At 59.0% G+C, this 26,756-nt stretch overlaps 3 protein-coding genes across 3 annotated transcripts in view; 2 read left to right on the forward strand and 1 right to left on the reverse strand.

Annotated features, from left to right (window-relative positions):
• INTS3 (integrator complex subunit 3) overlaps positions 1–1,290 on the forward strand; it is a 32,345-nt gene extending 31,055 nt beyond the window's left edge. The window contains exons 23-26 of the mRNA XM_050912107.1: positions 81–181; positions 413–485; positions 589–745; positions 879–1,290. Of these exons, the coding sequence (XP_050768064.1) occupies positions 81–181; positions 413–485; positions 589–745; positions 879–956 (409 nt within the window). The 3' untranslated portion in view covers positions 957–1,290. The remainder of the gene's footprint in view (positions 1–80; positions 182–412; positions 486–588; positions 746–878) is intronic.
• A 1,837-nt stretch (positions 1,291–3,127) lies between these two features.
• Positions 3,128–7,044, forward strand: SLC27A3 (solute carrier family 27 member 3). The gene is made up of 11 exons (XM_050912218.1): positions 3,128–3,236; positions 3,359–3,628; positions 4,630–4,839; positions 4,914–5,072; positions 5,155–5,279; positions 5,363–5,557; positions 5,651–5,741; positions 5,815–6,013; positions 6,162–6,259; positions 6,353–6,483; positions 6,561–7,044. Exons 1-11 carry the CDS (start codon positions 3,128–3,130, stop codon positions 6,735–6,737), a joined length of 1,764 nt encoding a protein of 587 aa, XP_050768175.1. The 3' UTR covers positions 6,738–7,044.
• A 5,378-nt stretch (positions 7,045–12,422) lies between these two features.
• GATAD2B (GATA zinc finger domain containing 2B) overlaps positions 12,423–26,756 on the reverse strand; it is a 42,291-nt gene continuing 27,957 nt past the window's right edge. Inside the window, exons 3-11 of the mRNA XM_050912109.1 lie at positions 22,625–22,754; positions 22,222–22,353; positions 21,737–21,868; positions 19,302–19,472; positions 17,043–17,358; positions 15,928–16,130; positions 14,860–14,970; positions 14,203–14,320; positions 12,423–13,869 (exon numbers count right to left, since the gene is read on the reverse strand). Of these exons, the coding sequence (XP_050768066.1) occupies positions 13,736–13,869; positions 14,203–14,320; positions 14,860–14,970; positions 15,928–16,130; positions 17,043–17,358; positions 19,302–19,472; positions 21,737–21,868; positions 22,222–22,353; positions 22,625–22,754 (1,447 nt within the window). The 3' untranslated portion in view covers positions 12,423–13,735. The remainder of the gene's footprint in view (positions 13,870–14,202; positions 14,321–14,859; positions 14,971–15,927; positions 16,131–17,042; positions 17,359–19,301; positions 19,473–21,736; positions 21,869–22,221; positions 22,354–22,624; positions 22,755–26,756) is intronic.

Raw genomic sequence — 26,756 nt, forward strand, 5'->3', positions numbered from 1 at the left:
GGGGCTCCTGCAGCCTGTCTTTGGGGGGGGGGGGACAGGCTGGGGGTGCGCACTAACGGGTGCTGCTCCTCTGCCCTCAGCCTGCGCAGTTCCAGCAGCAAACTGGCCCAGCTCACCCTGGAGCAGATCCTGGAGCACCTGGACAACCTCCGCCTCAACCTGACCAACACCAAACAGAACTGTACGTACCGCCGCGCAACCGGGACGGGCCCCGGGGCTGCAGCCGCTGCCCGTCTCCATCGCTGTGAGGTGCCCCGGGGCACACGTGGGAACTGGGATGCTCTGGGATACTGGGAGCCCCTTGCAAAGCTGCCTGCATCCAAAACCTCGGATGAGTGGGTTGGGGGGTTCCCCTGCCTGGGGGCACCCACCGTCAGGTCTCTGACTCCCGTATCTGCTGGTTCCTCGACAGTTTTCAGCCAAACCCCGATCCTGCAGGCCCTGCAGCACGTCCAGGCCAGCTGCGACGAAGCCCACAAGATGAAGTGAGTCGGTCCTTCCCTGCCCGGCACCGGGTGGCCTCGGGACCACGAGGCGGGTGCCCCAACAGTGCCTGACCCCCACCCACCACCCCCTGCTTCCTTCCAGGTTCAGCGACCTCTTCTCCCTGGCAGAGGAGTACGAAGACTCCTCCACCAAACCCCCCAAGAGCCGCCGAAAAGCCACCCTCTCCAGCCCCCGCAGCCGCAAGAACGCAGCCCAGCCGGCCAACAACGAGGAGGAGTCGGCTTCCAGCAGCGCCTCGGTAAGCATCCCCGGTCCCCCCCGGCACCCCGCAGCCCCTCGGCCGCATCCGTATCTCGAGGAGGCGCAGGCAGGAGCGGGGTATCCCCCCCCCCGGCGGCAGTGACCCCCCCACTTCCCCTCTCCCGGCACAGGAGGAAGAAGACACCAAGCCCAAACCCGCCAAACGGAAAAGGAAAGGTTCCTCCGCCGTGGGCTCGGACAGTGACTGAGGGCTCTGCCCTCTCCCCCAGCCGCTCTCGGGTCCCCGTGGTGCCCGGTGGCCCTGCCACGCTCGGACAAAAGCCATTGCCAGGACGGGAAGGAGAGCACGTGTCCCTGCCGGGAGCCCGCGGGGACGAGGCCACCGTGGCTCCCGCTGCGGGCGCTGTGCTTCCACGCCAACCCTCCCCACTTGACTTTTTAGCTCTTTTTTTTGTTTGTTTCTTTTTTAACCAACGGCCGGGGAGGGATCGGAGCGTGTACCTAACCCCCCCCCCAAGGACCTGGCTCCAGCCCCTGTGCGCTCGAGGGGCAGCGTGGAGAGGGGTCCCCGAGAGGGGCCGCGGCACCACGGGGAGGGGAAGGGCGACTTGGGGGGGGGGGGGGGGGGAAGAGGGGAGGAGGTATATCACACGTCCCCTATTTTCATATAAGAAATGTAAATAAACAGTGCGAACTGACTTGCTGCTCCAGGATGCTTTGGGGAGGGGGTGAACTCGTGTCCCTGCCTGCGGGGGCGAGGGGAGGCCGAGCCCCCCCCCCCCCGGGGCAGCCTCCCCTCCCAAGGCTGCGTCTCCCTGGGGAGCTGCTGTGGCGGCGGCGGCGGGGGGGGGGATGCACCAGCATCCCGCCGGGCAGGGGGTTCGGTTTGGTGGCCCCTGCCCACGCCGGAGCTCGTCACCCACGTGAGGAGGGGACGACGCTCTCCCGTATCGCCCCCAGAGCTATTAGCGTTTTTAAGTGTTTTTTAAAAAAAAAAAAGAAAGAAAAAAAACCCCAACAATAAAAAACCTCTCAAATGTTTTGTACAAAACGCCACCTCTTTGTGCCGCGTCTCGGGGAGGTCCCCGGGGCCAGCGTCCCCCGGGCGCAGCCAGCCGCCCATGGCTTGTGGCTTCCTGGGGACCACGACGCTGCCAGCTCGCCCCCCCGGGAGCCAGAGAGGGAATCTGGGACAAGGCTGGGCCGGGGAGGCCACGGCGAGGGGGGGGACAAGGATGTGGTGGGGGGACCGTGGCCAAGGGGGGGACAAGGACGTGGTGGGGGGACCACAGCGAGGGGGACGGAGCTGGGGATGGAAGAGGGGTCTGGGGGGGGGCGGGATGGGGACAGGGCCGTCATGGAGGTGAACCAGGGGGGGCTGTGATGGGGGGCCAGGGGTGAAACAGGGAGATTCATCCAGCGAGGGGGACGAGGCTGGGGACACAATGGGGGGCGGGGGGGGCTGTGGCAAGGAGGCTTGGGGACATTGTAGGGAGACCGGGGTGAGGGGGACGGGGCTGGGGCTGGATGAGGGGGCTGCGGCTGGTGGGATGGGGACCGGGATGTGATGGAGAGGATGGGGATGAAGTGGGGGGGCTGTGGCGGGGAGGAGGATGGGGATGAAATGGGGGGGCCGTGGACGTGATGGAGAGGATGGGGATGAAATGGGGGGGGCCGTGGCGGGGAGGAAGATGGGGATGAAACGGGGGGGCCGTGGACGTGATGGAGAGGATGGGGATGAAATGGGGGGGCCGTGGCGGGGAGGAAGATGGGGATGAAACGGGGGGGCTGTGGACATGATGGAGGGGATGGGGATGAAATGGGGGGGCCGTGGACGTGATGGAGAGGATGGGGATGAAATGGGGGGGCTGTGGCAGGGAGGAGGATGGGGATGAAACGGGGGGGCTGTGGACATGATGGAGGGGATGGGGATGAAATGGGGGGGCCGTGGACGTGATGGAGGGGACGGGGATGAAATGGGGGGGCTGTAGACGTGATGGAGAGGATGGGGATGAAATGGGGGGGCTGTGGCAGGGAGGAGGATGGGGATGAAATGGGGGGGCTGTGGTGGGGAGGAGGATGGGGATGAAATGGGGGGACCATGGATGTGATGGAGGGGATGGGGATGAAATGGGGGGGCCGTGGATGTGATGGAGGGGACAGGGATGAAATGGGGGGGCCGTGGCAGGGAGGAGGATGGGGTTGTGATGGGGAGCCGTGGGGAGGGGGACGGGGGAGAGGCGTCTGGGGGGGGGTGTGGGTGGGACGGGGGACAGGGACGTGATGGGGGGTGAACCGGGGGGGGGGGGAGGGGGCGTGGCTCCCGCCCCGCGGGCGTGGCACCGAGGGGGGAAGGGCGTGCCCGCCCCGCCCCCGCTGGCTCCGCCCGGCGCCGTGCGGCCGCAGCGGGCGGCGGGCGATGGCGCTGGCGGCGGCGCTGGCGGCGCTGGCGGCGCTGGCGCTGCTGCAGCGGCTGCTGCGGCCGCACCTCTGGGCCGACCTGGCCTTCGCGGCGCGGGCGGCGCGGTGCCGGCGGCGGGCGGCGGGGGGGGCGGCGGCGGCGGCGGCGGGGGGGGGGGCAGCCTGGCCGCCCGGTTCCTACGGGCGGCGCGGGAGGCACCGGCCCGGCCCTTCTTACGGGCGGCGGGAGGCGCGGAGTCCTACGGGGGGGCGGCTCGGCGGGTGGCGCGGGTGGCCAACGCGCTGCGGCGGCGGCCCTTGGGCGGCGGGGATGGGGGGGAACTGGGTCCCGGTGTGACCGTGGGGCTGCTGGTGGGTAACGAGCCGCGTTTCGTCTGGGGCTGGTTGGGACTGGCGGCGCTGGGAGCCCGGCCCGCCTTCCTGGGCACGGCGCTGCGCCCCGCCGCTCTCCGGCACTGCCTGCGCGCCTGCGGGGCGCGGGCGCTGCTGGTGGCGGACGGTGAGCAACGGGGGGGGGGGGGGGGGAACGGGGATGGGGATGGGGCCGAGGGGGCATGGGGAGGGACCGGGGAATGGCGGGGGCGGGGGGGGGAAAAAGGCTGCAGGGGATGGGGTGGTACCGGGGAAATACGGAGCTTGTGGGGACCGGGGATGGGGTGGTACCCTGGGCACCGGGGGGGGGAGAAGGCTCCAGGAGATTGGGGGGGGCACCGGGGGATGAGGGGCGCCGGGGAATGGGATAGGACCGGGGGCACCCGGGGGTACCGGGGATGGCAAAGGCTCAAGGGATGGGTTTGTACCGGGGGGCACTGGGGAAGTGCCGGGCTCGTGGGTACCAGGGATGGGGTGGTACCCCGGGGCACCGGGTAAAGGCCCGAGGGGGCGGGATGCTACCGGGGATGGGGTAGTTAGTACCGGGGGCAGCGGGGTGGTACCCGGCCCTGGGTACCGGGGATGGGGTGGTACCGGTGGCACCAGGAAAGTACCAAGCCCGTGGGTACCAGGGGATGGGGAGGCTCTGGGACGGTACCGGGGCCACTGCGGGTGACAGGCTCTGGGGCACAGGGGTGGCACCAGGGGTGCTGGGGGTCTCCAGCACTGCCAGCCAGGGAGCAAGGGATCCGGACAGCTCAGGGGGTCCAGGGTGGTTCAGCTCCAGGGCAATGGCGGGGATGCGGGTGCTCCCCATGGGTGCCTCCAGTTGTGCCCTGTTTTGGTCCCCCAAACAGGCCCCGTCCGTGCACCCCGCACGGATCCTGCCTGGTCACCCCGGGCAGGGCCCAGCCGTTCGCTCCCCACCACGGCCCAGGGCTTGGGGTGGAAATGGGGCAGCCCTGGCTGGGGGTGTCCCCAAAGGCTGGGGACGTCCCTGAAGGCGAATGCTACCCACAGGCACGGGTGGGGACGGGTCCCCATCCTCTCCCCACCCTGGGTCGGGCTTGAGGGGACCACGCGCCATGCCCAGGGCCTGCCCCCACCCTGGCCTGTTCCCCCCCCCAGACCTGTTTGCAACGGTGGAGCCCATCCTGCCCAGCCTGCAGGAGGACGACATCGTGGTGTGGGTGCTGGGCTCGGGGCCGTACCCCGCCGGCGTCGTGGCCCTGCAGGAGCTGCTGGATGCGGCCTCCGAGGAGCTGGAGCCCGAGGATGTCTGGCAGCCCGAGGACATGAACGACACCTGCCTCTACATCTTCACCTCCGGCACCACTGGTGGGTGCTCAGGGCCGGCAGGACGAGGTGCCCTGGGTGAGCAGGGGGGGCTCGACGCCGTCTTCCCCTTCCAGGTCTCCCCAAAGCTGCCCGCGTCTCCCACCTCAAGTCCATCATGTGCCTGAGCTTCTACGAGCTGGTGGGAGCCTCCAGCCGGGACGTGGTGTACCTGGCGCTGCCCCTCTACCACATGGCCGGGTCCCTCCTGGGCATCGTCGGCTGCATCGGCATCGGTGAGCAGGGCCGGGGACCCCGTGGCGAGCCCAGTGACGTTTCGGGGGGCCTGATCCCCCCCCCCATCCCACCTTTCCGCAGGGGCCACTTGTGTGCTGAAGGAGAAGTTCTCGGCCAGCCAGTTTTGGGATGACTGTCGCGCCGAGGGGGTCACTGTCTTCCAGTACATCGGGGAGCTCTGCCGCTACCTGGTCAACCAGCCGCAGGTCAGGGGGGGAAGCCAAGGTGGGTGGGGAGGTCTGGGGGGGTGGGGGGGGACACCCCCAAATCTCACCCTGCGGCCCCGCAGCGCCCCGGGGAGCGGGAGCACGGGCTGCGGCTGGCGGTGGGCAGCGGGCTGCGCCCCGACGTCTGGCGGAGCTTCCTGCAGCGCTTCGGGGCCATCCGCATCGTGGAGACCTACGGGATGACCGAGGGCAACGTCACCCTCTTCAACTACACGGGGACGCCAGGGGCCGTGGGGCGCAGCAGCTTCATCTACAAGGTGAGGGGGGCCGGGGGGGGTGGGGTGCTGTGCCCCCCCACCCCGTGCCTGTTCCCACTGGGACGCTGACGCCCGCCCGGCCCCTCTCCCCAGCTCTTCTCGCCCTTCGAGATCGTGCGCTACGACGTGACGGAGGGAGCCCCGGTGCGGGACGCGGCCGGGCGCTGCATCCGTGTGGGGACGGGTGAGTAGCAGGGATGGGGGGGGGCTTTGGGGTCCCCATGGGTGTCCCCCATCACACGTCCCCGTCCCTGCAGGCGAGACGGGGCTGCTGATCGCCCCGGTGACCCCTCGGACCCCCTTCCTGGGCTACGCCGGCAGCCGGGAGCTGTCGGAGCAGAAGCTGCTGCGAGGGGTCTTCGCCGAGGGTGACACCTACTTCAGCACCGGCGACCTGATGGAGCAGGATGCGGCCCAGTTCGTCCGCTTCCGCGACCGCACCGGGGACACCTACAGGTGCCTGAGGCCCCCACCGATGGGGGACACCCCCCCACCTCTGCCCTGCCCCATGGGGGACAGTGCAGCAGCCCCCCACACCCCATCTGTTGCATGGCTGGGGTGGGGCTCAGCCCCATCCTGCTCATCCCCGTCGTCCCCCTCCCAGGTGGAAAGGCGAGAACGTGGCCACCACGGAGGTGGCCGAAGCCTTGGTGGCCCACGAGTCCCTGCAAGAAGCCACCGTTTACGGCGTCGCCGTGCCAGGTACCGATGCCCACTCCGTCCCGCTGCGGTGTCATTGCTCCCCCCCCCCCGCCAGCCTGGCGGTGCCCCCCCCAGCTCTGCCCTCGCCCGCAGGCCACGAGGGTCGTGCCGGGATGGCAGCGCTGGTGCTGCGCCCCGGCTGCCGGCTGGACGGTCCCGCTCTCTACCGGCACGTGGAGCAGCTCCTGCCGCCCTACGCCTGGCCCCGCTTCCTCCGGCTGCAGGTAACAGGATGGCCTGGGGGGTACACGGGAGATGTGGGGTGACCGGGGGGTCCCCAACCTAACCCCCGCCCTCCCAGGAGCGCCTGGCGATGACGGAGACCTTCAAGCAGCAGAAGGTGCGGCTGGCGCAGGAGGGCTGCGACCCGGCTCGCGTCCCTGACCCCCTCTTCCTGCTGGATGAGACCACCAAAGCCTACGTGCCCCTCGGCCCCGCGCTCTGGGAGGGGGTCCTGGATGGGCGCCTCCGCATTTAGACCTTGCCTGGGCGCCCCGAGCCCACGGGTGTCCCGACACCGGGTGCCCCAAAGCGCCCGTGTCCATCCCACCAGCGCTGGGTGCCCCACGGGTTCCCCCATGTCCGTCCCGCGGGTCCCGATGTCTGTCCTGCCATCCCTGGGTGCTCCACATCTGTCCTGTGGGTCCCCACGTCCATCCTGCCATCCCTGGGTGCTCCACATCTGTCCTGTGAGTCCCCACGTCCGTCCTGTGGGTCCCCACGTCCATCCTGCCGTCCCTGGGTACCCCACATCTGTCCTGCGGTCCCCACGTCCATCCTGCCATCCCTGGTGCTCCACATCTGTCCTACAGTCCCCCATCTGTCCTGCGGGTCCCCACGTCCATCCTGCCATCCCTGGGTGCTCCACATCTGTCCTACAGGTCCCCACATCTGTCCTGCGGGTCCCCACGTCCATCCTGCCGTCCCTGGGTGCTCCACATCTGTCCTACAGTCCCCACATCTGTCCTGTGGGTCCCCATGTCCATCCTGCCGTCCCTGAGTGCTCCACATCTGTCCTGCAGGTCCCCACATCTGTCCTGCGGGTCCCCACGTCCATCCTGCCGTCCCTGGGTCCCCACATCTGTCCTGGGGTCCCATGTCCATCCTGCCATCCCTGGGTGCTCCACATCTGTCCTGCGGTCCCCATGTCCCTCCTGCCGTCCCTGGGTGCTCCACATCTGTCCTGCAGGTCCCCATGTCCATCCTGCGGGTCCCCACGTCCATCCTGTTGTCCCTGGTGCTCTGCATCTTTCCTGCAGGTCCCCAGGTCCATCCTGCCATTCCCTGGGTGCCCCACGTTTGTCCTGCAGGTCCCCACAGTCCATCCTGCCAGCCCCATGTCCATCCTGCCGTCCCCGGGTACCCCACGTCCATCCTGTGGGTCCCCACATCCGTCCCACTGTCCCCGAGTGCCTCCTCGTTCCCCATGGCCATCCGTGTCCGTGTGCCCCCGTACCCCACCACTGCCCACACTGGGGGTCGTGCTGCTGTCCCTGTCCCCATCCCCACCCGTGGGGCGCCCACCCCCGGCCGCCGGTGCCTTCCCCCCCCATCCTGGGGTCCTGCTCTTTGTACGTACAAACAGACTTCTTGGGGGGTTTTTTTGGCAAATAAACTCTTTTGTAGCAAGTCTCGGCGCTGTTGCTGCCCCCCCCCAATCCTGCTGCAAGAACGGGGTGGGTGGGGGTCACCCCTGTGTCACCCAAGGGCTAAAGCTTGGGAGGGGGACACCAAGGCCACCGTCCCCATGTCCCCAAGGTTCGCGGGGGGGCATTCAGGAGGTCCCACTTAGGACAGGGTGGGGGGAGTGTCCCTACCTCCTTTCAGGGGCTCCCACTCCCCCCAAACCATCCCCAGCCAGGACACATGCACACGGACACACACGGATGGGGATACACACACACACACGGATGGACACACGGACACACACGCGCGCACACGCACACACACACACCCCCCCCCGCAGCCCCAACGCAGCACACCAGCCGCATCGAAAGTTATAAACCATTCCTTTCTTTATTAAACATAGCTTGCAAGTGATAAATATTACAAAGATTTTTTTTTTTTTTGGTAATTTTTTTTTTTTTTATATTTTATTTCAATCCTTTCTCCAAAAACCAGCTTAGCGTTTGGCCTCAGCCGCCGCATCCCTGCCTGGCAGCACGGCCCCGGCTTGGCTTTGTCATTAAACCAGATTTCAAACACAACGCAAATGGCGGGGGGGGGGGGGGAGGAAAAAAAACACAACCCACCTTAAATTTGTGCAAAAAGCCTGGTTTCCCGGCCCCCCCCCCCCCACCCCACCCCTGCACCCCCTTTCTTGCAGAAGGCTCCAGTTTGGGTGGGGGGGTCACTTGTGGCTGCCCCCCCCCCCAATTCCCAGGCTCAAGTTGGGATGATGCTTGTTCCCCCCCTTCCCAAAAAAGCCCCGGGGGGGGGGAGGTTTGGGGGTGCAGGAGGCAGCAGTGGGGCCAAGCTGGGAGGGGGGGCAGTGATTTGGGTGCTGGGGTGGGGTGGGGGGGGCTGGCACTGCAGGGAGAAATTGGGGGGGTTGGGGGGGTGGGGGGGTGGAATCGAGGCACTGTGCACCCCAAAGGACAGGGAGCAATGGGAGCTGGAGGGGGGGGGGAGCTGGGGTGGGGGGGGACACAGCTCCGCACCCAAAGCTCTGCTTGGGGGGGACAGGGACGGCCTCGGGCCAGTTGGTCCCTGCTGGGGTCATACTGGAGATGGTGGGGTGCGAACCAGGGCATAGGGATGGGGGGGTCCCAAGCTGCGTGTCGTCCATGTCCCCCCCGGCCCCCTCCCCAACTCAGGCCTGATCCTGGCACCGAGCACCCCGGGGAGACGGAGAGCGGTGGGGGGGGGACACCCCAAAGCTGACAGCATCCAGGAATGGGGGGACCCCCCCCCCCCCCCCCCCCCCCCCCCCCCCCCCCCCCCCCCCCCCCCCCGCTCCCCCCAAGCCAGCCGGCTCTGGGGCTGCCCCGCGCTCGCCCCCTCCTCCCCTAAAGCCGCTTTTGTGCCGTTTCCCTGCAAACCGGGCCGGAAATCCTGCAAATTTGGGCCGAAATCCTGCAAATTGGGCCTGACATCCTGCAAATTTGGCCTGAAATCCCACAGCTCAGGATCAAAAAGTCCCGCAAATTGGGGCCGAAATCCCACAAATTTGGCCCGAAACCCTGCCAATAGGGACTGACATCCCGCAAAGCGCGGCCGAAATCCTGCCCATTGTGGCTGAAATCCTGCAAATCAGGACTGAAATCCTGCAAATCAGGACCGAAATCCTGCCAACTGGAGCCAAAATCCCACAAATTGGGCCTGCAATCCTGCAAATTTGGCCTGCAATTCTGCAAATTGGTACCAAAAATCCCGCAAATTTGCCCTGCAATCCTGCAAATTGGTACCAAAAATCCCGCAAATTTGCCCTGAAAGCCCAGAAACCGGGCCTAAAATCCTCCAAACTGGGCCTACAATCCCGCCAATTGCAGCCGAAACCCCACAAATTGAGGCTGAAATCCCGCAAATCCGGCCTGCAATCCTGCAGACCGGGGCCAAAATCCTGCAAGCTGCGGCCGAAATCCCACCAACTGGGACCAAAATCCTGCAAATCGGGGCAGAGATCCCCGCCGGGCTGAGGGTTTGGGTTTTTTTTGGGGGGGTTGGGTTGCGGGGGGGGTGCGTGCCGCCCGGGGCGGGGGGGGGGAGAGGAAGAGGAAGGAGGCCGCAGACCGCAGGTTGTTATAGATGTATATTGTATATATGCCAATGCAATAATAAAAACAGTGCAAATACAGTTACAATTTATAATACTCGTCCCCCCCCCGGCCCCGCTCCCCCCGTGCTCAGCGCGCTGTTTCCCCCCCCCCTTTTTTTTTTCCTTTTTTTGTCTTTTTTTTTTTCTTTTTTTTTTTTTTTCCTTTTTCTTTTTTTTTTGTGGGACACCCCCTCCCTGCCTCCGGGGCTGCTGGTGCCGCGGGGGGGGTCCGAGTTTGCGTGTGTGTGAAAGGCACAGATTCGGGAGGTGGCCGCCGCCACCAGTGCATCGCCGGGGCCGGGGAGGGGGGGGGGGAAGAGGGGGGGGGGGGTGCCCCCCACCAGTCCCGTGTGTCCCCCCCCCCAGCACCATTTCCTCCCCCCCCCCCTTACCCCCCCCCACCCCCCCCCCCCCAAGCCGAGCCGCCGGGAACCCCCCTTTTGCACGTTTCATGTCATACACACGAGGTCACACTACGAGAAGGACGGGACGACTTCCACAACACCCATGGCTAGGCGGGTTCGCTTTCCGGGTTGGTTTGTTTTGTTTTTGTTGTTTTGTTTTTTTTTTTTTCTACACAATGTACAATTCTTTTTTTTTTTTTTTGTATTTTTTTTATCCTTTTTTTTTTTTCCTTTTTTTTTTTTTTTTTTTTTTTTTAATGTGTCAAGAAATAGCTTATATACACGAATGAGTCCTTGTTATAACATTTCGGCAGCAATATCATAAGCTAATGAAGGGGCGGGGGGAGGTTAGAGGAGGGACGGGTTATGCCTTTGGAAGAACCAAAAAGAAAACCCACCCCCCTCCCCCCCCCCCCAAAAAAAAACAAATCCCAATAAAAGCATTTTCACAAGCGGATCTAGCCCTAGCTGTAAAAGAAATGCAAAGGAAAGCAGGAAAGAAATCCTTATTTCTGTATCCGGGAGGGGAAGGGGGGGGAAGAAAAAAGAAAAAAAAAAAAAAAAAAAGGAGGATTTTCTACCGTACATCACATCCCGGGGGGCTGGGGGGGGCTCAAGCCAAAAAATAATAATAATAATAATAATAATAAAACCATTAAACCTGCGCAGGTCGCAGCCGAAGCCTCGGGGGGGTCCCTGCTCCCCCCGCGGGACCCCGGGCACGGTTTGGGGGGGGGGGGGGGGGGGGGGGGGGGTCCGTTATGGGGCAGGGGGGAAACTGCCTGCAGACCCCGGGGCCGAGGCGCCCGCCCCGTCCCGGCCCCATCGAACCCCCTGTGTGGCTGTGTGTGTGTGTCCTGTCCCCCCCCCTGCAAGGAGGGGTGGGGGGGGTGGGCAAAAAAGGGTCGTCCCCCCCCCGGTCCCCGGGGGCAGATTTCACTTATAGCACCATGAAGTCGGCATCTCGTTCTCCATCGGTTCCCTCCGTCCGTCCGCCCCCCCCAAACCCCGGCGGGGGAGACTCGGCCTTCAGTATTGCACTTGGGGTTCTGTTCCCCCCCCCATGGTTTGTTTTTTTTGTGTGTGTGTGTGGTTTTTTGGGGGGTTTTCTTTGTTTTGTTATTTTTTTGTTTTAAACTTTCATAATTTAAATCTCAACCCATGCGCCCAGGTCACCTCGTACCTCTCGGTAACACCCGACGGGGGAGAATGGCACTTGAGTGAGGGACGGGGTGGAGGGGGGCTCGACCACGTTGAAAGGATAAGCCGATTAAAAAAATAAAATAAAAAAATAAAATAAACCCCCAAAATAACCAAAACCTCAGGTTTATCCAAGAAGAAACAATTCATCAAAGTGCTCCCGTGGAAGCAGGGCAATAAAAGGAGATTTGAAAAGGATCTCAGCGTCCCGGGGTGGGGGGGGGTGGAAGAGGGGAGCCAGCTAAACGAGATTAAAAACAAATCAAAAAAAAAACCCCACAAAAAATATATATATATATATACGCCACTACGCTTCACTAGCTTCCAAAAAAAAAAAAAAAAAAATTTTTTAAAGAAAAATAAAATCCTTTTGCCTCTGGAGGGCCCCGGGGGGCGGTCGGGGCACCCAGACCCCTCGGGGGTTAAGTGCTCATTGAATTGAGGGGGGGATGCTGGCGGGGTGGGGGTCCCCCTCACCAGTCGAGGGGTGGCATTTTGGGAGAGAAGGCGCCTCGTCCCCAGCGGCGAGGAGTGTGTGTGTTGGGGGGGGGAAGCTCCCAGGTCCCCCACCCGTCGAGCAGCTCCCCACGGGCGAGCTGGCGCTTCAAAATTGCACGAGAAAAGTTTAACGTCAGGGGAAAAAAATAAAGAAAATTAAAAAAAAAAAAAGGGGGGGGAGGGGGAAAATTAATAAAAAAAATTAAAATTTAAAACCCACCAGAAAATGCTCAGGAAAGCCCGGGAGCAGCAAACCCCAGCGAGGACGCTCGGTTTGGGCAAGTTTGGGTGCCGATGGGTCCCGGCGGAGGGAGGGGATTGGGGGGGGGCACGGCTCTGCCGGGGTCTCTCCGGCAACCGGGGCGCGATTTCCACTGGCTAGGGTCGCTGTCTGCGGAGGGAGGAGGAGGAGGAGGAGGAGGAAGAGGAGGAGAGGGCCTGTTAGTGTGAAGGTTAAGTGCAAATAGAGCGTTTCTCGGACAACTTTTCGCGGCGTATTTCTTGCTTTGGGTTCGTTAAACCGCCGGCCGGAGCCCGGGTGCCGCGCGGGGACCGCGGTGCCGTCCCCATCGTCCGCGAGGGTCGGCAGCGGGCGACGACGAGCGAGAGCGGCTCCGGAGCATGCAAAGAGCACGGAGGGGAGAGGAGGGGGACTCACCGCGCCCGAGGCCACCGGTCGTTCGCAGATCTGCTCTAAGAGCCCGCCGAGAAGCGCCGCCGACGGCACGCACCACGGCAGCCGCCCGCCCGCCGCGTCGGGGGCTCGCCGGGTGGTATCGACACCCCTCTGCGCCCCGCCGGGCTCCTCGGGTCGGTCAAGGGGGTTGCCAGCACCGTCCATCGACCCCGCCGGCACCGATGCCCGCACACCGGTGCCGACGGGCACCGGTTCCTCACCAAACCGGGCTCCCTTCCTCCGGGGAGAGAGAGAGAGAGAGAAAGACGGGAGCTAAGGTGTCGGGATCGGCATCTCCTGACTTCTTCCGCCGAGCCAAGGGAATCGTAGCACCCTACCACGGACGGCGGTCCGGGCTCCAGCCCATCGCATCTCTTTGCCCCCGTTTCCCCGTGAGTCAGCATAGGCTGCCCTTTAAAAAAAATAATGGTCACTTAAATGTCGAGTGGATGCCCTTACAAAGTCTCTGGAAAGGAAAAAAAAGTTGGAACCATCCACGTAGCAAAGGAGGGGCAGGGGGGGGAGGGAGGGAAAAAAAGAAAAAAGAAAAAAAAAAAACCAAAAAACAAAAAACCACAACACAATTAAAAATTCTATGCTTTGTCATTACAAAAAATAGCATAAAACAAGCTTTAACACATGTAGAGTGCTGATTTCAAGCAGACATTGTTCTGACCTCGGGCAAAGGAAGTGACCTCTCACTGCTATAGAAAACCAAAGAAGTTAAGGTTTGGAAAAAGGACAGGTCGCTGAAGGTTTGAAATGGGGTTTTTTTGTTTGTTTTTTTTCTTTTTTTTTTTTTCCTCACTTGTTTGTTTGTTTTTTGTTTCTTTTTTTTTGTCTTTTTTTTTTTTCCCCGTGTACGGTAGGCACCAGTACAGGCACTGCATGCGACGGAAGTGGGGAGGAAGGGGGGGGGGACGGGGGACGGTCAATAGGCGTTATTTCTGTCCGCTGATGGACTGCGATATAGAGCGGGGTGGGATCATATCCAAAAGGTATTCCCGCTGCCGGTCCGCCAAACTCGACGCTTTGTGGCCTCCGATCCCAGCATTCAGGTAAGCGATGTTAACACCTGGAGAGGGGAGAGAAAAGCAGGTGGGGACTCCTCCAACACGCCCCTGCGCTCGGAGGTCCCCGTTTTGTGACCAGCGAGCCAGGACGCTCCCATTTTTTTTTATCCTAGGAAGCAGTAATTTAACTCAAACCCACCCTCCGAAATCCGCGGAGGTCCGCAGGGCCTCTGCGGCAGGGAGAAGGGAAATACCGCGATCACCATCAGCCTGTGCCGGTGGCAATACGCTCCCCTCCTCAAAAATCAAACCAGGCACAGAGCGACCCCGTCCCGCTCTCCGTCTAGCCCCAAGCCCCATCCTCCCCGTGCTCCGGCGCGGACGGGGAACGTTACCTGGCATGCCGAGGAGACCGCCCGCCACGGACAACTGGGGTGCCTGCGCAAAGTTGGAAAGCATGGAGCGGGCAGAGGTGGGGATGCCACGCTGCAAAGTGCTCTGGGGCTGCGGAGCCTGAGGAAGAGGAAAACAAAGATGGTAGGAAGGCACCGGGATCGCCCGGCAGTCTGGAAGCAGTCGCTGACGGAGCTGCAGCCAGAGGGTGAAGAATCAGTCGTGGTTTTTGGCCGGTACGGGGAAAACAGAGTTTGCAGATCGCTCTCGCGGAGGTACGTAATCAGGCAGCAGAGTCCGGGGCCGTGCTGCGGTCTCCCCCACCGGACGGCACGGGATCGACAGGGGAGGGATCCGGAGGGGAAGGGGCAGGAGAGGAGACCAGCAGCAGCTACGGTCTCTGCCGGCATGAGGAAATGGGGTGCAGGGGACCCGGGTTACAAGCAACCCTACAGTCCCCAGGAAGAAGGGCAGCCGGCCCCCGAAGCTGCTGTAAGAGAGAAGGCAGCGGGACGCTCGCACCTCCCTCCTCGTCGGGGAGCGCTCGCTGTGCCCACCCCGAACCAGGAGCGCGCATCTGGGCTACAAGCGAGGGGACGCACGCTCCCGCTCGGCCGAGAGCCCAGTGCCGGAGCTACGGAAGAACGAGAGCCGCTCACCTGCCGGAGCGTGTGGTGCCGCATGATGTTCTCCTGTTTGCTGACACTGGAGACGGCAGGAGCTGCGGTGGGGGACAAGGCTGCCTGCTGCTGTAGCCTCTGCTCGATCTCCTGAGTGAAAGAACCAGAAGCATCCTCAGAGGCGAACGCCATCCGATCAGACCTCGCCTCCCCGACGAGACGCAACAGGTCCGAGCTGACCCCTCCGGCACCACGAGCAGGGCACGCCGGGGCTCACGCCGACACCGGCCGCGGCGGGCGGCATTCCCGGAGGGGGGGGGGGGGGGGGAAGCGAGTCCCTCTCGCCACGCTCCGCAATCGCTGCGTTATTTGAAAACCACCGAAAACCTGGCTGCTTTCCCAAGGTGTTACTGGAACCGCAGTCTTGCCGCAGCCAACACGAACAGCTTTTCTATCTCTGCACCCACTTGTTACAAACAGCCCAGAGACGCTTCTTGCTCCACAACAGGCACGTCCCATTTGTCAGCAGCCGGATTCCACTTCATATTTAGGTGGGGTTTTTTTGTTTTGGTTTTTTACAGTTCACAAATGATGATTCCGGTTTATTTTACCCCAGGGCCTCTACACAAGTTCTCCAACACCGATTTATCATGGGAATTTAGCAAATTCCCCCCTTCCACAGAAAAGCGAGCAGGCAGCAAGCGGTTAAGTGACTTCCCGCAAGTTCCAGGAAAGTCAGTGGCAAAACCGGGGAGGAAAGGCAGCTGTCCCCAGCCGGCCCTCGAGCTACAAATCCAGGGGGAAAACAACGCACAGAAGGAGAGGAGCAGCCGCTCTGGAGTACTCTGGGCACTCAGCACCAGCCTTTCGCTGTTACAAGCTCCACGTGCCGAGCTGGGCATCCCCACAAGCTCAGCATGCCCACGGAGAAGCCAAACTCCTCAAATCCACGCACGGGGAATCCCGATTGACCTACCGAAAAGCCGCGCGGCTGGAGACAGGCAAAGGGAAGGGGAGCAGGGGTCCTGGAGCCCGGGAGGTAGCTCCAGGCTCTCCCGGAGCAAACGTGCCCCACCGGCACAGCTCGCAGAGGGGCCGTGTACTTGCCTGCTCCTGCTGCAAAGCTTTCACGAAGGCGTTCTTCAGTCGGTTGGTGTGCTCTGCCTTCAGCGCCTTCTTCTGATTAGAAGTCATGCACTGCTCGCACAGGATCTTCCCGTTTTTCTCCTGCTTCCAGTGAGGGGTGAAGTCAGTGCGGCACTGGGCACAGACAAAGGGCTCCACACGCAGGAGGGACGCGCAGCTTTTCCCTGGGAGTCACCAAGAACGGGAGTTAGGTGGGAAAACAGGACAGCCCCGCCGTGCTCTCACATCGCCTCCTTCACCCCAGGCACAACAGCAACGGGCTCCTGTCGGCAACAGTCGGAGCGGGAGGGAAGGTCCCAGCAAATAAATGGATTTTCAGGACAGTGTTGCGTCAAAAGTCCAACCCCACTCTGGGCAAGAGCTCAGCATCCCGAGAGAGACACAGGAGAAATCCTGCCCCAGGGACAGAACAACCCGGCGGTGCCGGGACCAGCTCTACAAGACTATAAAAAGCTGGGGGTCTTGGTGGTCGAGTCAGGCGAGCCAGCGATGCACCGCAGTTACGCCGTGCCGAACACGCGCTGGAAGAGCACAGGCTCGATCCCGTCCACCTTGGAGGTGACAGCCCGGAGGGAACGGTGAGGTGGGAGCTAAAAGCTCCACAATCCCGCAGGGACGGGACCCCGGGCAGTCACAGCTCCGAGGATTTTGCATCTCAGCTCCCGAACGTTCATTCAGGGAAGGGTCTGGGAGACCCCTCCCCAGGCGGGTACAGCCCGATGAGCCCCAGGGCACAGACACCGCTGCTGCGGGGCCGGCTGCAGGCTCGGCACATCAAGGCTGCCAGCCTTGCCAGACCGGCTCCGTGCCGGCGGGGTCGGCACGCAGCTCCCTAGTGCCTGGCGGGGGCGGGGGGGGGTCCAGGCTCTGCCCTCCCCTCCGCTGCAGGCAGCTGCAGCAAGAAGGAGCAGAGTCCAGGGCTGGGTAAGACCAGAAATTGTTCTCTCGTAGCCTCGCAAGCCACAGATTTTGGCTTTTTGCAGGGGAAAAAGAAAAAAAAATAATAAACGAGGAAGCGGCACGTGGGAGCACCGTCAGCGCGGCGGTCGAGGAAAGCTGCCGCCCCCCGAGCTCACCTTGACTGTCGATAACGCTCTGCACCACCTCCTCCAGCCCCACCATGTAGATGAACTCGCTGTTGGCTGCGCTGGGCAAGAAATGCAGCAGGGGAGCGGGCGGCTTCGGGGGTGGGATCTCCAGCAGCGTCTTTTCCAGCTGCTTGCGGAGGGCAAGCTTGGCAGCCGCCTGGGAGTTGGCGGCGTCGTTCAGAGCACTGGGGCTGGGGAGCGGAGACGACACCCTGTTCACAGTGCCAGGCTGGATGTGAGAGGCAAGGTTCATATAGATGGCTGAAGACGACGTACGCTGGCAAGGAACAGAAGAACTTGATTGCTGGAGAGGAAGAGGAGATGAGGATTAACACAGAAAATTAATACAGCCCCCGACTACAGCTCAGTCCCTAAAGTAACGTGGATGAGCCAGATCGCCTTCTCACAACCCTCCCTCTCTCTGCAAACGTTCCCAAAAGGACCTGGGGAGAGAGGAGCCGTGCCAGGACTCGGGAGCAGGGAGCTCATCTCGGTCCCTACGATAAAGCAGTGCCGGTGCAGAGGAGCCTCCGGTGCACCGGAATCCCCAAGAGGAGTCTTGGCACCTGGAGCAGCCCGGGGACTTCTGCAGGCGAGGGAACGCGTGCGTAGGGTCCGGCCTCGGGACCCGGCATCGGCCTCGCCGAGCGTAGGCAGCGCTGAGCCTCGTGATTCACGCGCCGGCACCATCGCTCACTGTCAAGTTCTGCTCCTCCAGCTCTTGCTTCGCTGATCTGGCGGGCGCCCAGGCAGCATCCCCGCTGCCAGATGGTGTCCGTCCCCTCCCACACAGGTGCTCCGAATGTGCCAGTTCCCTCCTCTTCCATTTCCAACAGCTTTCTTCTGCATCCTCCCTTCATTTGGATGCGCGGTCCCTCTGGCACGTGACGCTAGCAAAGCACAAAGACTTCTGCCGACCCGAGGATGCGGCTTTCGTAGTCTTTTGTGATAAGAAGCCATCAGCCTGCAACCTGTTTGAGGCCAGGCAGGGCTGCTGCCGGCCCCTTCGCCCAGCCTACCTGTTTCCCAGGGTATGAACACTTCCACACATGCGAAGGGGAAAATCCCAAACAGTACCAAACCCTCTCAGGGATTCAAACAGGGTCAGCTATCAAAGCCTGGGGGACACAGTCGTGTCGATCGAGAATAACACACAGAAGATCAATCAGTTTGCCCCAGTCTTCTTTTTTAGGATTGCTAACCCTTCGCTGATCGGGGAAAAAAAAAAGGCAGAGAACCAAGTTCATCCCAAACCAGTGAGTCCAACGTAGGTCCAGGAAGATTAATGGCAGAGCTGATCAGGGATAACTCACGCAGATTTAAATAAACAGATGATGAATTAACACTAATGAACTTACAACTCTTACAGAAGAGTAGCTGGGGTGGGTTTTTTAACCAAACACATAATTAGGTTTGTTTGACAGTTGTTCAGATGCAAGACTGTTGCGTGGTCATGTTTATCATTTACAAGTTTGCACCATACTATCGTTAGGATAGATTAAATGGCTTAAGAACTGGCGACAAACCCTAAAAGGAATTAAGAGGGGTCATTAACCTGGGCCCGCACACACACTGAGCATCTCAGCCAAGCATTGCAGTCTGAGACGAGGGACGGAGACTGTGCCACAGCGCGGGAGACGCAGCCCAGGAACCAAGGCTGTTCGCAGGAGAAAGGTTTGATCGCTTTACGCAGCACCAGTGCTAGAACTGGAAAGCGTTACTTCCCCCCCCCCCCCTCCATTTCCAGTCTTCACGGAAATCTTTCCGCTCTTCCAAAAGTAAAACAAATGGGTTTCAGCGTCCTGCTCCTCGACTGCAGGGAGCTCGCTGCACTCTTCCGGCAGAGAGAAGCCGAAGAAAAGCACGTATGAGCGAGCGTTTGCTACTGACTGCGGGAAGAGGAACGAGACCTGCTCACAAACCAGTCGCCCCGCTTCACTGGGCTCTTCGTGTCGCCGTTACGGCAGGAGGCCAGTGCTGCTCAGACAAACCAGCGGCTTTGGTAGGTGGCAGCTCCAAATAGGAAGTTTTTAAATTATTTATCATTTCATTCTTCCACACAGGTCAAGGACATCCGTCTTCATCCACACTTGGGACATATTTCCACCTGCAAGCTTCGCTCTGACATCTTCACACTGAGCACCTCCGTGGCACCCATCAGACTTGTGAAGGCACCTCCTATTTTTCCTCCTCGCTAACCCCACCAGGCAACCGTGCCCAAAACCCAGCAACAAACCAGTAACCTACCGGTTGGTAGTTGATGGCTGGATTCATGCTTGGAGTTGTAGTGCGGATGAGGCCAGGTTTAGGAGGAACCCGCTGCCCTTGTAACTGGGCAGGGTTCGGAGCAATCACACGCTGTGACATAAGCATATGGGGCAGAGTCGTATTTGTGGCAGACCTAATGACACTGTGACCCTGTCGAGAAAGGAAACAAGAAATAAATTTAAAAAAAAAAAAAAAAGAAAAAAGGACTTGAGGCAAACCAGAATTTTGAGTTCCCTGATCAGGCTCTGCAACAGCAGAGCATTTCCACTTATCTGTAATTCCAGTTAACTTCTAACAGGAGACACTGCTCAAAGAACTTAACTTTTCCTCTAATTGTCCTTTATTTTAAATAATCACGGCCATTTTGCCTGGAGGGAGGATGTCTCAAGTTAACATACTCATATTTTCTGTAGAGAGGCTGGAATTGCACCTGAGTCAAGAAAAGGGGTAGTAATCTCGTGGAGCAACCGCTTCCCAGGAGCCAGCCAGCTCACTGGGAAGAGGACGGACCTCCAGGATCTAGGCTGGGATGTTTTGGAAGGTAATTTTCAAGACACACATTCATGGCCTGTCTTTGCATTCAAAACAACCCCGTCAATTTGATCAATAGGGAAAAATGCCAGGGGAAAAGAGGGGATTTAAAAAAAAAAAAAAAAAAAAAAGGAGGCTGTCTGCCAGCTGCACAGAGCTATTAAAACCAGAATTCACACCGGTGCCTGAGTTCAAAGCGAAACAGTTATAAGAGTCCTGACTAACAGGGAGCTGGGTGTCTGCCTTTGGTGCAGGAATGCAGAGGCATGTTACAAACCTCAATCCCGGGCAGCCAGAAACACGACACTGGGACTGGAAAGACCTGAGCGCAGGCTGAGCCAGGGCTTGACCTGCCCAGGCTTCTCCTAACGCTCAGCTCACAGCAAGGTCTTGGCGTCTCTGAGCACCGCAGGAACGGCTCCAAGGGGGGACAGGCAGGTAGAAGGGCTCAATTTTTTTTAATCAGAGATGATCTCAAACCATTAAACACCTCCTGTCTGATAACCTTTTTCTCCCCCCCTCCCCCTTTCTTTTTTTTTTTTTTATTAGAGTTGTTCTAGATGAGGTTCTTCGCTGTCACACGTAAGAAAAGCTTCACAAAGACTGTGCAAACAATGCGCTTCCTCTTCTCCTAAAGCCCATTTCCTTTACCAGCCCGATCCCACTGCGAAGCCACAATAGACTTGACCCCGAATCGTTGCCATAGCAAAGAAAACAAATGCCACAAACAAAGAAGATGGTTAATGGAGGGAGTAAATGATCAGCAAGACTGAAATGAAAGTCTTTTGGCAAAAGCAGGAGAGAAAGCTACAGGCAGACAGACGCGCTGGAGGATCACCTCCATCCTCGTCCCGTACACCATCTTCCCAGCATCTGGGTTCACAACCGCATCGCTGGGGCTTTGAATATTCCAATATACCGTCAAAGAAATATAACTGACAGCCTCCTGCTGAAAGGAGAAAGTCCATTTCCTGATGCTACAGAGCTCGGGGAAGAGGAACGCTTGGGGAGGGGTAAGAGCGTGCCCCAAGGTGGCAGGGGACCCCAAGCCCTGCGGCAGAGCTGGACCAAGCCCCAGGAGAGAAATCCCCCTCGCCCGTCGGCATCAACGCCCCGCTCCACACGCAGAGGCCGAGCACCCTCCTGCCAGTGAGCTCATACCCTTGGCTTCTTGTTTACCCGTGCAACGTTAAACAATTGTGTCATCTAGAATTAGCATTCTTCCAGCGCACAGGCAGAAAGGTAGCCGTGTCCGACGGCACCCTGCTCTGCCTATAGCGCTTTCCCAAAGAAGGTAAACATTTCAATTCCCCATTTTGTTTGCATTTTTCTTCACCCTCTTCCTCTGACCGTTCTGCACCGTTTCAAAAAGCAGCTCTGCTGACCGGCCATTCCTGCGGGTACGTGCAAATGAGCAGTCTTCTCCCTGCAGCCCCCCAACTTGCATTACCAAGCAGGAGACGACTTTCTTCAGGGCTGCCACAGCTAAATTCAGCTCCTTCCACCTCACACAACCCGAATCGTCGGCTGGGCTAACCTCCAGACCTCCCTGCTGAAAAATCTACCACTTCTGAAGCAGCAGAGCACCCAGACCTCCCCAGGCACATCATGCAAGGGGCCAAGAGCTGGGACAGGCACGAAGCGGTATGGGGATGGCTCAGTCTCCGCTGACCAGCTTCAGAGATGACCTCGCCTGCAGGGAGAACTTCCCAGACCAACTGTGGGACACCGGAATGTTCTACTCACAGCGCTGAGAACCGCCAGCATTTATCTGCCTCTTGGAAAAAGCATCTCAGTCGGGCAGAGACAAACGTGCAGCGCTGCGTGCGCACCAAGCAAAATTATAGTCCTTTGCACAGAAAACGGGTGTCAGGAAGGCTCACCTGTAATGTCCTTAAGTTCTGAGGCTCAACCCCCTGAGCTCCAGGCCTGGAGGGAAGCTTGGACAGTCCCTGCTGTCCCACGTGAGCAGGAGATGGCTGGACAATAGACGCCGCATTCTGGACAACTGGAGTCTAGATTGAGAGAAAATGAGAACCGGCATCAGCGCACAGTGCTTGGAAAGGAAATCCATCGACAGACCCCACGCGGACCCAGCCTCATCGATGCTACAGCAGATACTAACACTTCGGAGCTGCAGATTTATCTTGTCAGCTGGCCCTGAGGGCAGCACGCTAAGGTAGGACGGGCTGTGGCCTTGCTACAGACACACTTTGGTAAGAAATATCAGACAGGAGGACAAATGCGGAGGTAAAGGAAGGTCCAAGAGCAGAGCCAGTCTGGTGTTTGCCCGCTAAGAGGCTCCTGCGAGGCCAAGCACCTTCTCCTTATCCCACCCAGCCCCAAACGACGCTGCTCAGAGCTTCACCTTCTGTACCACGTTCTCCTTTTGCAGCTGACTTTGCCTCAGTTTCTTCAGCAACACAAGCCTGGCCTCCTCCAGCCGTAGCTCATCCCGAAGCTGCTTGATCAGCTGCTGTCGCTCCTCTATGCTTTTACCCTAGAAAGAGGCAGAAAATCAGTCAAAACTCAAAGAGCTGAGACCTGCTGCCTGTGCCTTGGTGGCAAGAGCGCGTGAGGAAGCTTTAATACAAGCAAGAATTTGTACCACGGATAACCAAGGATGCAAGAGCTGGATCGTTACGCCCAGAAGTTACTGCATTGCTCTCAAACCCCCTTAGCTCCCAAATCCTTCAGAAAAGCAGAAAGCCCCTGCAGCAGAACGGCTCTCCGCTGGAGCAGCCGCCCGGGACAGCCGAGAAACCCCTTACCTTAAACATTTCAAGATTTGCTGCCTTAAGTCTTTCTTCCATACGAGAGCTGGAACGGGGACTGGATGCCTCATTATCAGAGAGGACAATTATATCTGGCGAAGGGGTTAATCGTCCCCTGTCCTGGTCACTGCGTAACAGAAGGGAGGGGGGGGAAAAAAAAAAAAAAGAAAAAAAGACTGAGCCACAACACCAAGACATTGGCAGCAAATCTGGGAGCAGAACAACACCCCCCCCGCCTCCACCACGGATGCAAACCGGAGCTCGGCACTGCCCTGCACGCCCGCAGAGCCGAGGAACGGGAGCGGAGCACCAGCTTTAGGACAGAAGCATCCTCCGCTCGCAGGAGGGAAAAGACTCCTTCAAAACCGTTTTCTTCACCAGGGTGAAAGGTGAGTTGTTTTAAGCACAACGTAAGCAAACACGTGAGGCAAACCCTATCTGCGAGAGGAGCAGCGGGGCGTTAGTAATGAGCCATATAGTAACTAAATAGGGAGACACAACCGTAGCCAGGTACCGAGATGAGAGGGAACAGAGGTAGATACTCTGGCCTGGCATTGTTCATACTTACTCAGGAAGATCACCACGATGCTGGAGACGAGAACGGGCTAAGTCCCCCAGTTAACAGAAATGTAAATACTCCAAGCCTATCTCAATACAAATCTGTTTTAAAAGGTCACTCCATAAAGGAAAATCTGAATAAATACCCTGCGTAGAGTCAAAAGATCCAACTGAACCATGACCTAGAAATCAGTAAACGAAAGGAGAAGCAACGGCAACAGCTCGTCACTGGAAAAAAAAAAAAACTATATTAAAAAAGAAAAAATCAATGTTATAATCCGGCAGTATCCAAGCACGGCACTGTTTGTGGTGGCATCACTCAGAGTGAGGAGACACTAATAAAAGTCCTTTGCTATCACCAATTTAATGTAATGGTGCTTGGAGAACCTTGGAAAAACGCTAAATAGTCCAGTGTGAAGCAGGATGAGCACCAGTTATAAAGGTGCCGGCCGCGCTGCCACCAAGGCAGACAGACTTATCGCTCTCGGACTCACTGGAAGGTCTTCGGTGTGAGGCTGCGGAGGAGGAGGAGATGCACAGACTATCTTATCCGAAACTTTTAGCTTTGAACACCCAGGAGAAAGCACGGAGCCAAATCCCAGCTCCCAGGCTCGGCCGCTCCGCGGGCGGTGGGTCCAGAGAGGATGCTCGGAGCGGGACGCTGGCTCGCAGCAGGTTTTGCCTTCGGCAGCTTCGTCTCCCAAACGTTACAGCCGCTTTCGCGGGCATTTCAAAGCACCAGCGCTGCGTAGCTGCCCCCTTCTCCAACCATTGCACGTCCACTGCAAACCCCACCGATCACAGAGTTTGCAGGTCGCTCTTCAGCTGGAGAAATGCTCCAAACCATCAAAAACAAACAAAAAAAAAAGAAATCAAAGCCATGAAAGCTCTCAGCTGCACCCAAAAGCGCCAGGACACGGCTCTGTGCAGTATTTGTGGGTGCATTATTTCAGAGCCCTCAATAACCTCTTTGCAGGCCATCACACACTTAAGGCACCATACGAGCACGGTAGCTGCTGACCAACAGGTATCCTGTTCTTGCGGATCTCCTTTCGCACCCCATGGACGCTGCGTGCGGGACCCAAACCAGGGGTTTTCCAGCTGCTGCTCCCTCTCCGGAGCAGAGAAGAAGGTTTCTCAGGTCACCGGTGGCAGGAGGGTTTCCAGCCGGGGCTGAGTCTGTGCTCTGTCCCAGCAGCGCAGCCAGCAGAGAAGGTCCAGAGCATCCTATCGAGATAACATCAGCCCGAGCCCATCCAGGCAAACCAACCTGCATCCGAGGAGTTTTCTATTTAGCTGGCCAAGAGCAAGAGCTGCTTTTGGATGAGTCTTCAACAGCTCTTGAGCGGCCCATCACCCTCCCACGGCATTTTATCTGGCTTCTGCTGCGAGCTACCCGAGGTGCCTGTCTCCAAACTATCAGTTAGGGCACGTCTATACACGAAACCGCTTGGGAATAAACACATCCTCGCAACGAAGCGGGTATCCTGGGTCAACTCGCAGCTACCATTCCCCAAACGGAGTTTCAAATGTCAACAAATACCGTGATGACCAAGTGTTTGGATAGGAGGCTCTCCGGTATGCACTGGCTTGCACGTTAAAAATAAAACAGGCTTTGGCGGAGGGTCCCTTCGCCCATCAGCATCAGGGCTGCTGGTGCAGACCCCGCAGGCACCAAAACCCAGTCCCTTACTTTGCTGCAAGTCTCTGGATGCGCTTGCTTTGAGTAACAGCATCCCAAACTCTCGGACTAGAGGGACTGAAGGCAATCAAGCATTGAGCACAACAGGTTTTCTTGCTCTTCTCGCATCCTTGGCCACATCTCAGGCACACCCGGAGTAATAAAGCATCGGATTTTGGTTCAGGATTTTCCTAAACGCGGGCTGTCGTTATGGCTGCTGGTGATTATTTTGCACAAGCATCCAGATACGTCCGGGCTGTTTTATTTACATTCCGTTGAGGGGAAAAAAAAGCAAAGCCAGCGTCAAAACCAGACAGGGGAAAACAGGGCCATCTGCAAAGAATTGCTGAATATGTCAGGGTTGTTTTATTTACTTTTGTCAAGGGAAGAGCGTAATTACAACAAAACTACTGGAAGAAGAGCTACGCCAACAGCGCAGGAGGCGGGCAGAGGTGAGAAGACGTGGAGCACATTCCCAAGCAAACTCCAGCTCAGTGACCCCTTATCAGCCGGTTAGGAAAGTTAAACACCCCTTAGCCTTATTTCTCTTGCTAGAGACATTTCTCGCACTCAATTATTTCAAAACTCGTAGCAGAATTTTTCTACCTCTTTTTAGGGCTGATTTCTTTTCAATCACAGTTAGCGATTCAACTGTCCGCATCCGACGCTGGTACCTAACTAGATTCCCCGTGTCTTGCACAATATTCAAGCAACTCAGCTGAGCACGCAGCCCTCCGCAGCGCCCGACACTCGCCTGCCAGCTCTTCGGGGAGAAGACAACCTGCACAGTAACTTACCCAGAGCCACGGTTATTCCTACAGCATTTAACACCTCGAGAGCTTAAACCCATTTGCCCGGTGGCTGAATATTACCCATGTTGTCTCACCCACAGGGCTTTTTGGAAGAATTACACTTTTCAGAGGCGCAACACCCCGATGATGCACTCGGAGCAGGACACAAGTAAACCCCGGGCGCCTACAAAGGGTGTTGTTTGTACCCGAACGCTCCCACGACCACAGATAAAACCCTGTGGTGCACAATAACAACATCTCTGCCTCACCGCATGCAGCTCTTCAGATTTCACGGGAGGCTGAACCAGCGGCAGAGGTGACCGGGCAGATTTAAGCCACATATATTGTCATTAACGAAAAAATAATCCAGGTGATTTTCTCCTTCCCACCTCCGGCACTCCAGGTCTGTTCACCACTTCTGATGCTCTGCAAGCCAGGGTGTGACAGATAAGCAAGTGCCTATGAAGGTAGTCATCTTTCTAATATTTACTATACTGACAGCACCCAGAAGGGGCTTGAAGCGTTGAGATCCCCTGCCTTCAAATCCCCCATCCATCACCGGTTCACCAGCCCCTGTTGGGACAGGAGCCCCCCAGAAGTGCAGGCAGCACCCCCTCGTTATCCAAAAGCCACCATCAACGCAAGAAAACCCCGATACGACGCATCAACGAAGACAAACAATCCCAGTTTTGCTGAATCACGATCCCGGTTCCTCGATGAACAGGGAGAGTGAGAACAGAGAATGCTGGCAACACGCGTCCCGCCACGAAGAGGGCTCACCCTGCCCTCGCACCTTCCTGCTGAGGCAGCCAAACTTCCCGTACGTCCACACACACAGAGGTACTCAACCAGTCGGGACACTGGCAACTATCTCCAGGCCCCTGAATGCAGCTCCCGTTGTTGCAGGCCGCAGCTTTGCATAGGAATTACCACCGCCTCCTTCAAACACGCTTCAACTGCAGATACCTGGGTCCTGAGCAAGGTGCAGTCATTCATCTGAGGCACCAAGAAAACATAGACTCACAGGGTGGTTTGGGTTGGAAGGGACCTTCGAAGGCCATCCAGTCCCAGCCCCTGCCACGAGCAGGGACGTCTGCCA

Source organism: Gymnogyps californianus, chromosome 29 (genome assembly GCF_018139145.2).
Source record: "Gymnogyps californianus isolate 813 chromosome 29, ASM1813914v2, whole genome shotgun sequence".
Taxonomy (NCBI): domain Eukaryota; kingdom Metazoa; phylum Chordata; class Aves; order Accipitriformes; family Cathartidae; genus Gymnogyps; species Gymnogyps californianus.